The 14,448-nt window shown below is 41.7% G+C and overlaps 1 protein-coding gene across 1 annotated transcript in view; it reads left to right on the forward strand.

The window, feature by feature from the left end:
* Nucleotides 1-351: 351 nt before the first annotated feature.
* CHST11 (carbohydrate sulfotransferase 11) overlaps nucleotides 352-14,448 on the forward strand; it is a 97,945-nt gene continuing 83,848 nt past the window's right edge. Inside the window, exon 1 of the mRNA XM_026868459.1 lies at nucleotides 352-449. Coding sequence (XP_026724260.1) covers nucleotides 366-449 — 84 coding nt within the window. The 5' untranslated portion in view covers nucleotides 352-365. The remainder of the gene's footprint in view (nucleotides 450-14,448) is intronic.

A 14,448-nucleotide genomic window follows, 5' to 3' on the forward strand; every position in this document is an offset into this window, starting at 1 on the left:
TAGATGCTGATTATAGGAATACATCTGACTCCTCCCGGATGATCTGAGAAGCAGGTAGCTGGTACTGCTGAAAATTGTGTTGCTTTGGTCCCTACAATTTTTGTGTGCTCTAGCTGGAAGTTTTTGGATAACAGCTTTTATAAGAGGGGAACCAGAGAGTTTTTTTCTTTTTCCAGTAGCTTCCACAATAGATAAAGGATTTACCTCTTGGACAATTTATATGGAAAATAAAATTAGGATTTAAGACACAACATTGTCTAGAGGCCCCCAATCTGTTAGAAAATCTCTTCTTGATTTCATATTGCAATAGGTTACTGCTAACCAATGTTGCTAACCTGCTTTAATTTCAATTTCCCCTTGCAGTAATGCGTAGAAATCCATTTGGGATGGACATTTGCTGCCGGAAGGGATCCAGAAGCCCACTCCAGGAACTGTATAATCCCACCCAGGTGAGTGTCTCATGGCTATGACCAAGTTTCCCAGCCCAGCGTACAAATGCCGGCTCTCTTGAAGGTATCGTGGTCTATTTTTTCTCATTATATGCAGCAACTGTCTTTATCTTGGAGACCTGGTCCTTGAACCTGTAGAGTTTTAGCCATAAAGTTCTACAGTTTGAGCTAGGGGCCTGATTTTTAAAGGGTTTTGGTCATCAGATGATGTGGACCCCTCTAAAATTTTTTCTTAGGTACCTAAAAGCCTTAAAAAGAGTACCTGTAGGATCTCATAGCTAGGAGCTGGGGCATTGTGATTTAATCTGTCAATCAACACACAGAATGGCAGGGTGGGGTGAGAGAATAAAATATGATATACACGAAACAAGGATTGCATTAAGATTGTAAATTATGTTAATAATACATTAGTCTCATTTATATAGCTTTCAGGTAGCCAGCTGCTCTTCCTGTCTTTGATCATTGCTTGTATGGAGTCTGTCGTGGTTTGAGCTCAGAGGGCAAGTGAGCACCATGCAGCTGCCCACTCACCCTTTCCCCTCAGGACTGCGAAGGAGAAATGAAGGCAAAAGCTCAGGAATTGAAATAAAGATAGGGAGGATGACTCACCCATTACAGTCATGGGCAAAAGACAGACTCATTAAGGGAAGAAAAAGAACATAAATTTAATTCAGACACTAACAACAACACTTAACAGACAGAGTAGGACAGTGAGAAGCATTACTACATCTTAAAATCCTTCCCATGGGCCACAGCCGTTTCTGTGCTGCTCCAGTGTGGGTCCTTCCTGCATGTTGCAATCCTCCCAGCACTGAACTACAACAGCAGAGGCTTCTTCCCACAGAGTCCTGGCCTTCTCCAGGCACAGCAGCTGGGGTCCTCCACAGACTGCAGGTGGGTCTCTGCTCCACCGTGGACCTCCATGGGTGGCAGTGGGGAGTGACTGCCCTATCACCACGAGCTGTAAGGGAGTGCTCTGATGCACCCGCCCCCCTCCCTTTTCCTTTCTTCCACTGGCCTCAGTGTTCACATAGGTGTCCTCACAACTCCCCCTCCTCCTCCCAGATTCCCCTTCTTAAAGATGTTACTGCAGAGGCATGGCCACTGGTGCCTTGGCCAGAGGTGGGTCTGACTTGGAGCTGAGGGAGCTTCAAGCAGCTTCTCACCGGGGCCCACCACTGTAGCCCCTTCTCCCACTACCAAAAACCCCTCCACACACACAAACCCAGCACAAGTCTAGGCAAACACAATAGCTCATACTCTTCCTTACACTGTGTGCTATTTAACACCTGATGGTCTTGATGGGAGCTTAGGATAATCTCAGCTAGCGTTCTTGTGACAAGCAGTGCAGGAAAGCTACCTGAAATTTGTGCTCCTGTTCACTCCTCCGGATCAATTTATTCCCTACATGTGGGCTGAATTGGCACATTCAAGAGCAGCATTTCCTGTTGGCAGCTGAGAGGAAGTGCTGCCATTGAGAGAAAATGCCAGCTGACTATTAAACATATTTATTAAAGTTTAACAACCGCCTATTATATATTTATCCATCAATGAATACATTGAGTTTTACTAAATTGGCTATTAAGGAAAGTGACTATCCCAATAAATCTAACTTGTTAGATTTAACAAGGCAGTAAATGTTTTAAATACTATTTGATTATGAAGAGACTCACTATAGTGTGCAAAATTAAGTCTAAGTGATTTAAAGTATTTATATGAAGAATTGACAACAACCCAAAGATATGTGATATCTGTTCTGTAGTGCAGTAAAGCTCCATTTGCTCAATTGCCTGGTTTTTATGAACATAGACTGACTTTCTAATTCAGTTTGAATTCTGTGCATGGCTGGGAACATGAGTTTATCATACTAATATACTGGCCTTTATTGACCATTGTGGGAGTTGGCACTGGGTAAATGGACAATGCATGTAAAAGCCCTGAGGAGGAACAATCCAGTGCTACAAAGGAAAAATGTTAGCATTTGCAGGTTAATTTTAAGACTCTTTACAGATGCTCAAGAGGGGCTGGTAAGGGAAAAGAGACTGGCTAAGTAATTAGTCTCTCTGAAGTCTGCTGTGTGTCAATCAAAACCTCCTTGCCCTTTAACATTGTTAAAGGCCATCCAAGAAAGAAACACCCCCCATCAATTGAAGGGCCATAGTCCCAGAGCCGTTGCAAGCTTGGTCAACTGAAAAGATTTCCTGAGCTTCCTGAAGCAGGGGATGCAGCTGGCAGCTCCTTCACTGCCTCTCCTTCCTTTCTGCATGCCCTGACCAAGCAAACCATTAGCATCCCTTTCCGGGCTCGCCTACAAGCCAGCCAAAAAGTCAGTGTTTGAGGATGCGCCACAGTTCTTGCAGCTGATGTTGAACTAAGCAAATGACTTTTTTTACAAGATGGAAGCGTTTCCATCAGCTGACATCTGTTCTTGTCAAGCTTTTAGTTTTTGTTTCTTTTGTTGTTCTTAGTTGGTGTTTGGTTTGTGGATGGGGGTTTGCATGCTGCACGCAGTCCAAGAGGGAATGGCAATCTCAGGCAAGCAAGTGCGTGCATTTTGGGAAAACCAAGAAAAGGCAGTGAGTAGAGGCTGCCATAGAAGACAACAGACTGGAGATGACCCCTACAATATTTCTTCAAATACATGAGTCATCTTTTTTTATCCATTTTTGCCCAAATAAATGTCTGTCTGTGAGGTGGCAGATTAGAGACTGTCTGTATTTTGGCAGTAGCATTCTTGTCCTTAAGAATTCACCAGTAGCTATGGGGTTGGGGGAGATGGAGATCAGACCTCTATCTTTTCAGTTTCTTGCTGAGAAAATTGTGAACAGCCATTTGTAAAGTCAGGTCAGAAGTTAATATATAATAAATATGGAAGAAGACATTTTTGGCTAATATCTCTTACTGATCTAGGTAATTGAAAGCATTGGTTAGATCTTTAACCTTTGACCATCAGAATCTGTAGGACTCCAGGAGTTGTGAACCCATGTTTTTCTCCTGGATGCCGATGGCTATGTGTGCTGTCACAGAAACTCTTTGGCACTCAGTTCAGCTCTGCCTCAGAGGAATGGAGGAGCTGATGGAGCAGATATTTGTAATTCAAAGGAATCTGTATAATTCAAACAACAGACTAAAGGCACTGAAAGATGTTCTGCAGTTATGGCTTTGGATTACTACAAGCTAGGTGCAGTTGTGATTTTTTAAGGGTAGGAAACTTTAAATATTTAATGTGTCCATGTGCCTACTTTTTACATGATCTAGTATAACAGGAGACCCTGCTTATGCATCACCATCCTCTCCATAGAACACACCGTACATTTCATATGCTTCAGGTCTCCTCGTGTAGGCAGCAGTGTGCACCCATGACTGCTGCAGCTGCTGTTCCTGGGAATGTGTCCAGGACCCCGAGAGAGGTGGGCAAGGGAGGGGGCTGTATGGGGCTCCCTCCTTTGAGGTGTTATTAAGGGCCTGTACATCCTCGCAAGGAGCATGCTCCTGGCTGTTCACTATCAGGGGAGATGAGAGTTGGCCATCAATTGAAATAGCTGCCAGATAGGGACAATACTCTTTTTCAAATTTAAAATGCTGTAGTTTAGCATGAATAAGATTTTTCTACTGTGTGTTCAACATCAGGTTGCACTGCCCTCATAAAAGCAGATGGAGACAGGTTGATTTGCACCAGCTGAGAATTTGACTGTGGGTATTTGCTGTGCTGACATATAACAGCCTCTCGGATTCTGTGCTGTTTTGTTTCCTTCTATGGAGTTGTTTGAGTTGTTTGCAGATGCCATCATTTGTCTCTTGATTCTCTTTTTGGCTTGGTAAATGGTTGTGAAAAGGAAAGGGAAGGGAAGGAAAAAAATAAAACGGAAAAATGAAAACCCAAAACAGAAAGAAAGATTTAGATTGAGTAAATTCAAATGTGGCAATTCTCTGGAGGTGACTGAAAGGGTGGTCTGGTGACTTGTAGGAGCTGAATGTTAGAACTGCAGTCAGATTTTCAGTGGACTGATTGTAATTGGTGTGTATGTTTGGTGAAAAGGGGAGGATAAATGGGTGGAGATAGCTCTGAATTAGGGCTAGAGAAAGTGTCCATGACAAAGCCCATGTGTTTATGTCTTAGCTGAGTGTCTGGCCCTGTGATTATTGCAAAAATAGGAACAATGCTTTTGCTCTTTTGCCTGTTGTAATAGAGCAGAATGTGGGAAGTGCATTTGTCTGTGGACAAAAGATTTCTTCACTACAGCTTTCACTGCAAGATTTTTCATGAGTGCTAATATACTGTGAGGGGAAGAAAAGTCAATATAACTGAACTTATACTGAGTAAGTGGATTTCCAAGCTGTGGTCTCCGCATACATGGCAGGCAGTGTGCTGCATGTCTTTGAGACCCTCTTATCTTTTTTCTTCCTTTCATTTTCAGGTGGAAGTTTAGTAATAAGGTGCAGAGGTACCCGCAGCAAATTTTGAAGGCTGAAATGGGCCATTTCTTTAATGGGTTAATTTAAAAAGCCAATTTGGATCTGTATTAAGAAGAACTATTTTCCTTCACACATAGTTGTAAATGGGAAGAGAAAGAGGATTCAACACACAGAAGTAGCGAAGGAGAAAATCTAGATGTAACTGAACCCAGATGAAGAGCCTTGCAGGAATGCAGCTGGTGTTGTATCTTGGGTGGTTGCTTTTTTCTGTATGTGAAACCCCAGGAATTTAAGAATATGGGTAAAGAAATACTTGCAAGACATATTGTTGGAAGACAGTGTATACAACTGTGTCTTGTAATTTGCATGACTGTGTACAGCCCCACTGCTCCAAAAATAACAGATAATTGTGGGTCATCCCATGAGCTGGAGTCACCAGAAGTTCAGAATTGGGCAACATCATATGGGCAACTTTGAGGCTTGCACACTTTAGTGGTTAACGCTGATCTGTTTGGTGTAATGAATGTGCTACTGAATTACAAGAATTTGCAAACCAACAAAGATCAAATATTAAAGGATGGGAAATAATTGCATCTTTAAAGTTAGAGTTTGTCTTCTAGATGTGAATATTAACGTTTAATTCTCATTAAATACAGGCTGCATCATTGTTTGATCTAACTAATCTAGAATTCTGAGAGGAACGCAGCAGAGATTCAGTCCTGTATCCACTAGGATCCAAATCCAAGCATGAGTTTATATCAGTTTCTAGTCTGACATTGCCTGACTTTAATTCATGAGTCCACACGGCTGTTTCAGTAAAGGTCACACTCTTTGCCATTTGTTACTTGCCCTTTCAAACACATTTCTTTTTGTCAAGAAGATGTATTTCTAGGTGGCTGTGTTTGGTGTAGCTGGAGCCAGAGTGTCTAGTGATTTGCTAAACCTGGTGAGTCAGAGCTGTGGACCTTCCATTCCCTTTGTGTTATTAAATTGTATTGGATTGGCTTGGAGCAGTTGTTCCAAAATGTCCCATCTCTTATATTGCTACTTCTTTTTCTCTTATCTCCTTCCTCCTTCCCACCAAGTGAAAGGAAGAAAGCGAGCTGTTGCCTTGCAGACAGAGTTTATACACAGCCAGTTACCTCAGGCCACAAATGCTCCTTTTTGGGGAACTGCTGTGGGATTATCTGTGGCTTATCTGCCTGGATAGCATCAGCAAACATCAACCTCGTTCAGTCCACATCACTCAACTTTCATTTGGGTTGGTACTTTCCAATCTTCAGTTGATTTCCACTCATTAGGATGACTCTGTGGGGAACTGTACCAGTTTCTGGACAGAGGTTTGTGGTGAGCTTTGTGGTCTGAGCTCTATGTATGCATCATCCACAGCACTTTGAATCAAAGGTTCAAGTGCTTAAAACCTGGTGTTTCTGCCCTTGGTAATCCTGAGGCACTGAGCACTGTGCAGTTTGTTTCTGTGTGCTACAGCTTCTCGTTCTCAGAAACACAAAACCAAAGGGCAGGTCATTGAGTAGGATGAAAGGTACAATTTACCTGGTGTTTTGTCTGTGGCAGCAGGTGACCAGGACAGACTACAAGAAGGATAAAGAACTCATGACACTGCTCAGTGCACAACAACCTGTCAGTCGTGAGCTTCCTGAGCCCTCATGTGTCTCCTTCAGCTATGTTATGCAAGAAAAGCCTGAGATGCCAGACAATTACTACATCAATCAAAAGGGGGGAAATATGTAGGTCTCCAAAGTTACTTGCCAATTTCAGTAGGACAAGAAGATTACACCAGCTCTATGCATTGGTGATAGACACACATTTTTCTCATGTTTTTACATATATATATATATATATATATATATGTTCTGGGTGCTGAATTTTCTCCCAGGGACAGCAATACAGATATCCCAATGTGGACTTAAGAGTATGAGAAATAGTACAGTTTATCTAAAGAACAATACGTTAGAATTTATTGATGCTTTGCAACTGAGATGAATAGTCATAAATATGTATGTGTCCTTCTTGAGGGGAAGAAGTGGCCCACAAGTTTTACCAATGCAGAAAACACATGTTGTGTGATTGATGCTGATCTTTCTAGGCAAATCCGTGCAGTTAACAACAGTGTGGTAAATGCTGCTCATAATCATGGTATTTGATTGATAATAGATTAAAAAATCCTTATTGGAAAAAATCAAGAATGGAGACATAGGGAAGAAAAGTAAATGCACAAAGCAAAACTTAGGGTACATAGTCCTGTTGGTAAACAACTTTATATGTAATTAGCTTTCCTTGCTGCAGCAAAACACCTGCTGATGAAAGAAGAGCTAATTGATTTACTCCGTGGATGACTTCTTATGCAAAGACATTACTTATTGTCGTGCTTGGAAGTTGTGGAACAGCATCTGGCCTGGGATGAAATATTACATTAACCTTAGCAGAAAAATTGCACTAGTGAGAATGCTTTGTTATTAATTACTGATTACAAATGATAAGAGCCTGTTTTAAATGCTGAGGAAATGACTTGTGGAGGGAGAGGGTTTCAGGTACAGTGTGCTTCATAGATCATTTGTTGTGACATGATGGATGCCTTTGTAAGTCAAGAGGAATTAATCAGACAAGAATGTACAGTAACTACTAGCACTCAAGGCCAGAATTATCCCCAGGACATGCTCATTCAAGTTACTGCAGTGCATTGGGATGAATTTTTGGGCACCTGTGTTTAATAAAAGACTTGTTACCTGCATGAAATGAAAAAATACAGTCTTCACTCAAAATAGCTCAGATTTCCCCGACAGAAGAAGAAGCAGCAGAGACATCTCTTTTTAATTTCTCCAGTCCTTGATTCATATTCTATTATTTTGAGACCATATGAGTTTTAATATAAAGACTTTCTGGAGGCTTAAAAGTATGAGAAGAAAGATTTAATAATACAGGAGATATGACCAAAACCAGAAGGGTTGTATGTGTTGTAAGGGAAAGAGGATAACACAGCTTTCAAAACTGGCTATCTGTATGCAATGTGTGGGCTCCCTCTTAGACAGGCACTTGGGCAGCTGCATGAAGAGAAGACCTGGATTCCAGGGCTCTGATCCGGTGTGTTCAGCAGCCTTTTCACAGAACCACAGAATCATCGAGGTTGGAAAAGACCTTGAAGATCATCTAGTCCAACCATTAATCTAACACTGACTGTTCTCAACTCCACCATATCCCTCAGTGCTGTGTCAACCAGACTCTTAAACACCTCCAGGGGTGGGAACTCCACCACTGCCCTGGAGCATTCCAATGCCTAATTTGTGTTTAATTGTCTCCAAATCTGACCTCTGTTGATCTGAACCATTTTAGTTAAGTCAGATGCTTGCTCTGGACTAATGTTCAAATGAGACACTTGACTCTTTCTCTGCACTGAGTTCCTCTTTTCTTCCTCCCCATTTGAAATTTATATACCAGAAAATCTGGATAATCGTACCTCAAAATGTAGGGTGATGTGGTGCTTTGGAGAGTTAGGAAGCAAAGGGCAGTGGGAGAATGTCAGTGTTTGCAGGTAGGTGTAGTGAGCACAGATTTCTGCCACCAGCTCCTGCAGAGGCGGAGCGCATCCTTTCTGTCTGCGCTTTAACAAGTGCTCCAGCATCACTGGCTGAGTAGCTGTATCCCAATATTCTTAGCCTAGACTTTGTAAACTGAGCCTCTCGCTTATTTCTGGTGCAAGTAGGTTTTGGGCAGCTTTCTCCATTGTGTGAAGGGTATCAACTGTGTTCAAACATCTGCCTTTTGTTTTTTCCCTGTGTTTTTTGTTATCAAAGAGGTTTCTTAGCTCTGCACAGCAGAATCAACCTGCTTGCAACAGGGCCAGATGATCTCTTTAAATCCAGAAAGCCCAGCTGCAACCTCTCTCCCTGAGGGACTGTAATATATTCCAATAGACGTAATTATGAAAATGAAAGAATACAAACATAAAACATAACTACTGTTACTTGTAATTCTCATTTACTATCTAACTTTAATATTAAGGAGGGGCAGAAAAAGTTGTTAAATTTGCAATTATTTTCAAGACATTTCAGTGCCCAAGTCCCATTTTTACACTTAACTGTGTCTGATGTAGCATCTTAAATCCTACAAACTGACCTGTAGTATTCATTAATATTGTATGTAATATTGATATGTATTATTCATTCACTTTAGCTCTGTACAATATAAATTAACCTCAATAACATAACCAGCTGCACTTTACCAAAGCTTTCTTCAGTAAAAGTACAATAATCTGCTTGTCCATTTATGCAGAGAGATTCAGGAATGCTTCTCTCTAAATACCATAGACAAAGCAGGATTAAAATACTGCTCCTTGAGAGATGTAGCTGCAGAAGCAAGCATGGCTTTTGGGACTAGTTCGCTAAGGTAATTCATGGTACTGTGAGGAAGCAGCCTGTAGAGTTTTTGTACAAGTATGTAAATCATTAAATCAAGCACAGATTATAAGGACACTTTCCAAGTAAGTTTTCTCTTTGCTGAAGTTTGTGAGGAGGTGTAAGGTGGGCCAAACCAGGTGCTGCAGCCTAATCTGTAGTGCTCGCTTAGCACGCTGGAGAAGCACACTTCCCCTCCTGCTGCACTGCATGGTTGTGGACAGGGCTGAGCAAAAAGGTCAGCTGGAAAATACGCAGTTTAGGGATAGCTGAAATTAGCAGTGAATTCAGATGGAGTTCTTCCAGTAGGAGTAGCTGAGAAACACTTGAGTTGACTTGGGGTTGATCTCACAGGTGTGTCGGGGGGTAGTGATGGACTTTAGGCGATTTGACTGTGCATCCTGCTCTTGGCGGTGGGGTGCTCAAGTCAGGTACATGGCTGACACAGCAGTGAGTGTCTTCAGTCTTTCCTGTTGATGCTGTCTTGTGTTCTGAAACTAAATAGAAGAAATGAGTAGGATTTCAGGCTAACAGGCTCTTTATTAAGCCTCTTGTCATGATGATCTGAGGCTCTAATACAGTACGAGCCACAGTCATTTTAAGACCTTGTGTGCTTGTCTGTTAGTCTGGTAAAACAAGGAGAAAATTGTGCCTTGCTCTGTCAATCTTGTTTGATGTTGTCAGACCCTCATGACGGCAGTAATTAACAGTGCAGTGAATCCAGAGCATGAACTGGAGGGGCGCGGGCTGTTGCTACCAATGTTCAGGGCACTCTCCCAGAACCAGGAGTTGAATCCCCACAAGTAGAGGATGCATGTCCCATGTGTGGGAAACTCCCCAACTGCTGGTTGTTAGAGTTGTTCTTACATTTGCTTGTTTAATTATCAGACTGAAAGATTGGTTGTTTCAGTAATCATCACCTGGCTCAGCCACACTTAAACTGCTTTTATTCGCTAGTTTTCAGACCTTGCTTCTTGCTCATATGGAAGAGGTGTGGAAAGAAAAGGAAAAAAAGTATTTTTACAAGGTGATGCCTATACAGCATTTGAACACAGCAGAACCAGTGTTTATATTGTGTATGTCTTTTTTTCCTCTGTAAGAATAACGTACTAGCAATCATTCTGGGGCTACTCAAGTAGATCTTGTTGCTCAGTCAGTCTGTAGAATTGTATATCCTGGTGTGGATGGAGTCTTATGTTTGAACCATCCCTACATGTGTGGGGCAACGGCAGATTGTGGAGGACAGAATGAAAACAAAATTTTATTTCCTTCATACTGAGACTGTTGTGTAGTTGCATTGGAGGGGGAGAGTGGCTTTGTATTCTAGGTTTTCCAGCATGCTGTCAGTATAGATGTTTCTGTCCATTCATAACCTTGGGAGAAAAGTGAAACCCGATCTCTTGAAAACCAATGGGAAAACTCCCAAGCTCTAAAGAGGCCAAACTTCTAGTTAAAGGATCTGTTCTGGGGGATCAGAAGTGAGCTATAATTGTAACTGTAGTTTTATCTCCCTTTTCACCATTCCACACATTCTGTTCCACTAGAAAATGCTGAAGAGTGTAAGTTGATGATGAAAAGATTTCCCCTTTTTCTTTTTTTTCCTGGTAGTGACATAGTAACTATAGCCAAACCAAAGTTAGTTGGCAAACTTAGTGCACAGCAGTTTATATGTATTTCTGGTGCCTTGAAAATCCAGCAAGGAGTTTTCCTTTCTTTTCAATCTTAAATCACATCTAAACAGTATTATGAGTGTGGTTCCAGCACAGGGCTAAAAGCAAAACATTACACCCAACTGCAGTATTCCTGCAGTCAGATTGCCTGGCTGCACAGAAAATTAGCAAACCTCTGTAGCTATCAATAATATAAATCTTTTCTCTTCTCTCCTCTCTGTAAACGTGGGCTGTGTCTTAGATCATTTCAGACAAGCATCTGGGGATTAGTAAGAGGAAGTGAATATTAATTCAATTAGAGGACAGAAGATGAACGTACAAGCTGGCATGGGGAATTGACATCAGGAGCTGAAGTAACAAAGACATCTCTAGCTGGGAGAGGACAGTTTCATCTATTCAAGTCAGACTTGGCTTTTGCCCTGCATACATTTTACTTATGAAATGGTAGTTGAAGGAGTTGTATTTACATAGCAATATAGTTAATGTCATATTTTGGGTACTAAGCCTTGATGTCAATAGATGGATGGAGAGCTGGAGAGCAGATGCACAGTGGTAGCTTTCAGTTCATTCTGATACATTAAATATTCATAATAAGCTCAGCTGAAGGAGAAAAGAAATGTTTCATTGAACTGGTGAGGAGAAGCTGAAATCATTGGTACTTCTCCAAAGTGTCACATCTTACTTAATGTAAATTGAATGAAGGTTCCTATGGTGAAGGTGAGATGTAATATTAGGTACTTCCACAATTGCTGCTTTCTTTTTGAAGGGATTGTTGTGCCAGTGACATCACTCTATAAAGTAATAGCCAAGAATGACTATTCTGAGCAGTTTGTGTAGGCACAGCAGAGGTTTTTCCCTTGTTTTTTTCCATAGCTTTGGACATACTTTCTTACATTTAAATGCCACATACTTACAGCCTGGAAACAAATCCTTCCACACTGCACTTTTCCAGGCATGGGCACACTGTCACTAAGTGTATAAGTCCTGTATTTGTAGGCATCTCTCAACCCATCTATGCACACTCCCATTTGTGTGTGGTTTGCTGCTAATCTGAGTCTCCATCTGAAGAACGTAGGTGCTCTACTCAGCCCTCTGCCTGATGCACAGATGAGAGTCTGCAGAGATGCTTTCACCTCTGTTTCTGCATGGTTTCTAGTCCCAGTAGGTCTTGGCCCCTGGCAGGGACTCAGGGGCTCTGGGGTAATGCTAAAAATTAGTGCGGTGTGCATATACAAATACGTGGTTGTGTATGGGAGTAAATTTTACACCGTAGAAAGCTTTGCACTGATAGTATGACGGTGGAGCCTGATGCACACATCTGTGTTATGTCCAGCTCCCAAACAGCCTCGTAGGGCTCAGTTACACCACACACAGGGTGTCTAGCTGTAGGGATAGGAGTGATACCACTGCTTTCCCTGCAGTTGTTTTTATCTTCTTTATTTCATGTAAACTTGGGTTAATAAACTGTTACAGAATTTGCAGCTGTGTGCAGGGGGGTAATGTCTTTTTGTTGCCAAGACCTACTTCTCAGTTCTTGCCATTCCTCCTCCACATTTCCTCCAGCCCTGAAGTCTCCTTCTCAGCCTGATGTCTTCAGCTCTGCTCAGTCTCCCTCTCCTATTCCTACCTTTTATCTTACAAAAATTAGAATATTTTAACATGAATTACTGTGCAGGTGTATGATCATGGCTTTATCAGAAAGTGGTGAAGCCAGCCAGCAAGAGAACAAGGGTGAATGGTTGATGGCAAAGCGGATCGAGAGGAGAGACTTACACTCTGAAAATTGCACTCTTGTTTATTTTTAGTTGATTAGTGCAAAAACAAGCCAGACAAAAGAAAATATTTTTGTCTTAATGCTGGTAAAGAGAACTCAATGTCTTCTTTTGGGTTTATAAAAACCAGGATTGATTTCAGTGGGAATGTAGAAAAAAGTCTTTTGTGTCAAGAAAATAATAACCATGTCTTGCCTTTATTAAAAATGAAGGGAGCTAGAAAACAGGCAGCACAAGATCTGTGGTTTCACCTCCAACAGCCTCTAACGAAGTCATGGGACACTGAGATGTAAGTGCATAGAAGGGCTTTGTTTTCAAAGGAAATGTAACAGATCGCTCCATGCTTACCATCCCTAAATTACGCAGCTGATGATAGGTAGCAGATGGATTAGTGGCGTTTTCAAGCATCACCTTCATGCCCTGCACAGACTATCATGCCCTGGACCTCTTTGACAGACCCACTTCAGTTTTCACTTGGGCTGTTAAGTGACTGTATAAAATATTGACGCTGAATGAAGAAAATTGCCTTTTTGCCCAAGTGCAAAGGATCTTGAAACAAAATACATGGGATAAAAGAATGATTTCTTAGGCAGGTTTAATGAATAATTGATTTCTGCTTCTCATGACATTATCAGTGTAATTAAATCGGTGGCTAAAGAAGTAAGACAGAGGTATCATCTGCTAAGACACCAAATCTCTCTATCCAACCATTGGCAAAGTACTGCCATCTGTTATTAAAGGCTGTCCTGCAGTCGTGCAGGTTCAAGATCTGTCTTGTCACTTAACAAGTCAGTCTTGTGTAAGTACCAGCATGATAAAAATCCTTGTATTCAATCAGTTACCTGCATCTAAAAGTAACCTAAATGAGCTTCCTTTCTTCCCTGCCAAACCAGCTCCTGTCTTTGGAAGCTGTACATTGAAATGATTCTTGTTTTCTATAGATTGGGTTTGCACAGTGAACGTGGGTATTGGCGTGTGTTTCCAATGGATCTGTCACACAAGTACTGGTGGTCACTAGGGTCACTCACCAAGCCCCAGAAAATGGTTGCTGTCGTGATTCCTTTTGTTTCATTAAGAAGTATGTTGAAAAATTGGAGAGGCCTGAAGAGTAAGAATAGAGGATTGGAAAGCAGTCTGGATGCAGCTGGGCTTGGCTAGTGTGTATATCCTTAGAAAACATACAGGAGTGTTGTTTCTTCACACTGGTTCTGTGTTGGAGAAATAGCTCACGGAGGGTAATTGCAGAGGCCAAGCAAAGATGAAACTAAAGGGGAGACAGCTTGCAGCTGCAGGCACTATAAGTAAACCACTCATTTAGAAATCAGAGATACAAATTTATTACAGTTAACAGCTACTGTCACTTTATTCTGCAAAATTAATTCTGAGAAGTAGCTTTTGACTTCCCTCTAAGTAACATCTCCTGGACACCACAAGGGTGTCTCAGAATAACGTGCTCCCTTGTGCATCCTCACTGTCACACACACCAGCCTCAGATCCCTCATACAGTGAAGTGCTAGAGTACAACTCGCTGCAAAGCTAGAAGTCCACACGAAGTAGGACATCTAAATATCATACTGCTTGGTCGGTCAGTGTGTAGGTGATGAAATGATCCGATGTCTTTTGAAAGTCAACAGAGATCTTCTTGCTGGCTCTTGCAGATGTTGGAGCAGCCCCTTGTAAGAGGAGTCTTATCCAGCAACTACTGAAGTCAGCAGAAAGAGTCCCCCAA

Source organism: Athene cunicularia (genome assembly GCF_003259725.1).
Source record: "Athene cunicularia isolate RWA chromosome 1 unlocalized genomic scaffold, athCun1 chr1_part2, whole genome shotgun sequence".
Classification (NCBI taxonomy): domain Eukaryota; kingdom Metazoa; phylum Chordata; class Aves; order Strigiformes; family Strigidae; genus Athene; species Athene cunicularia.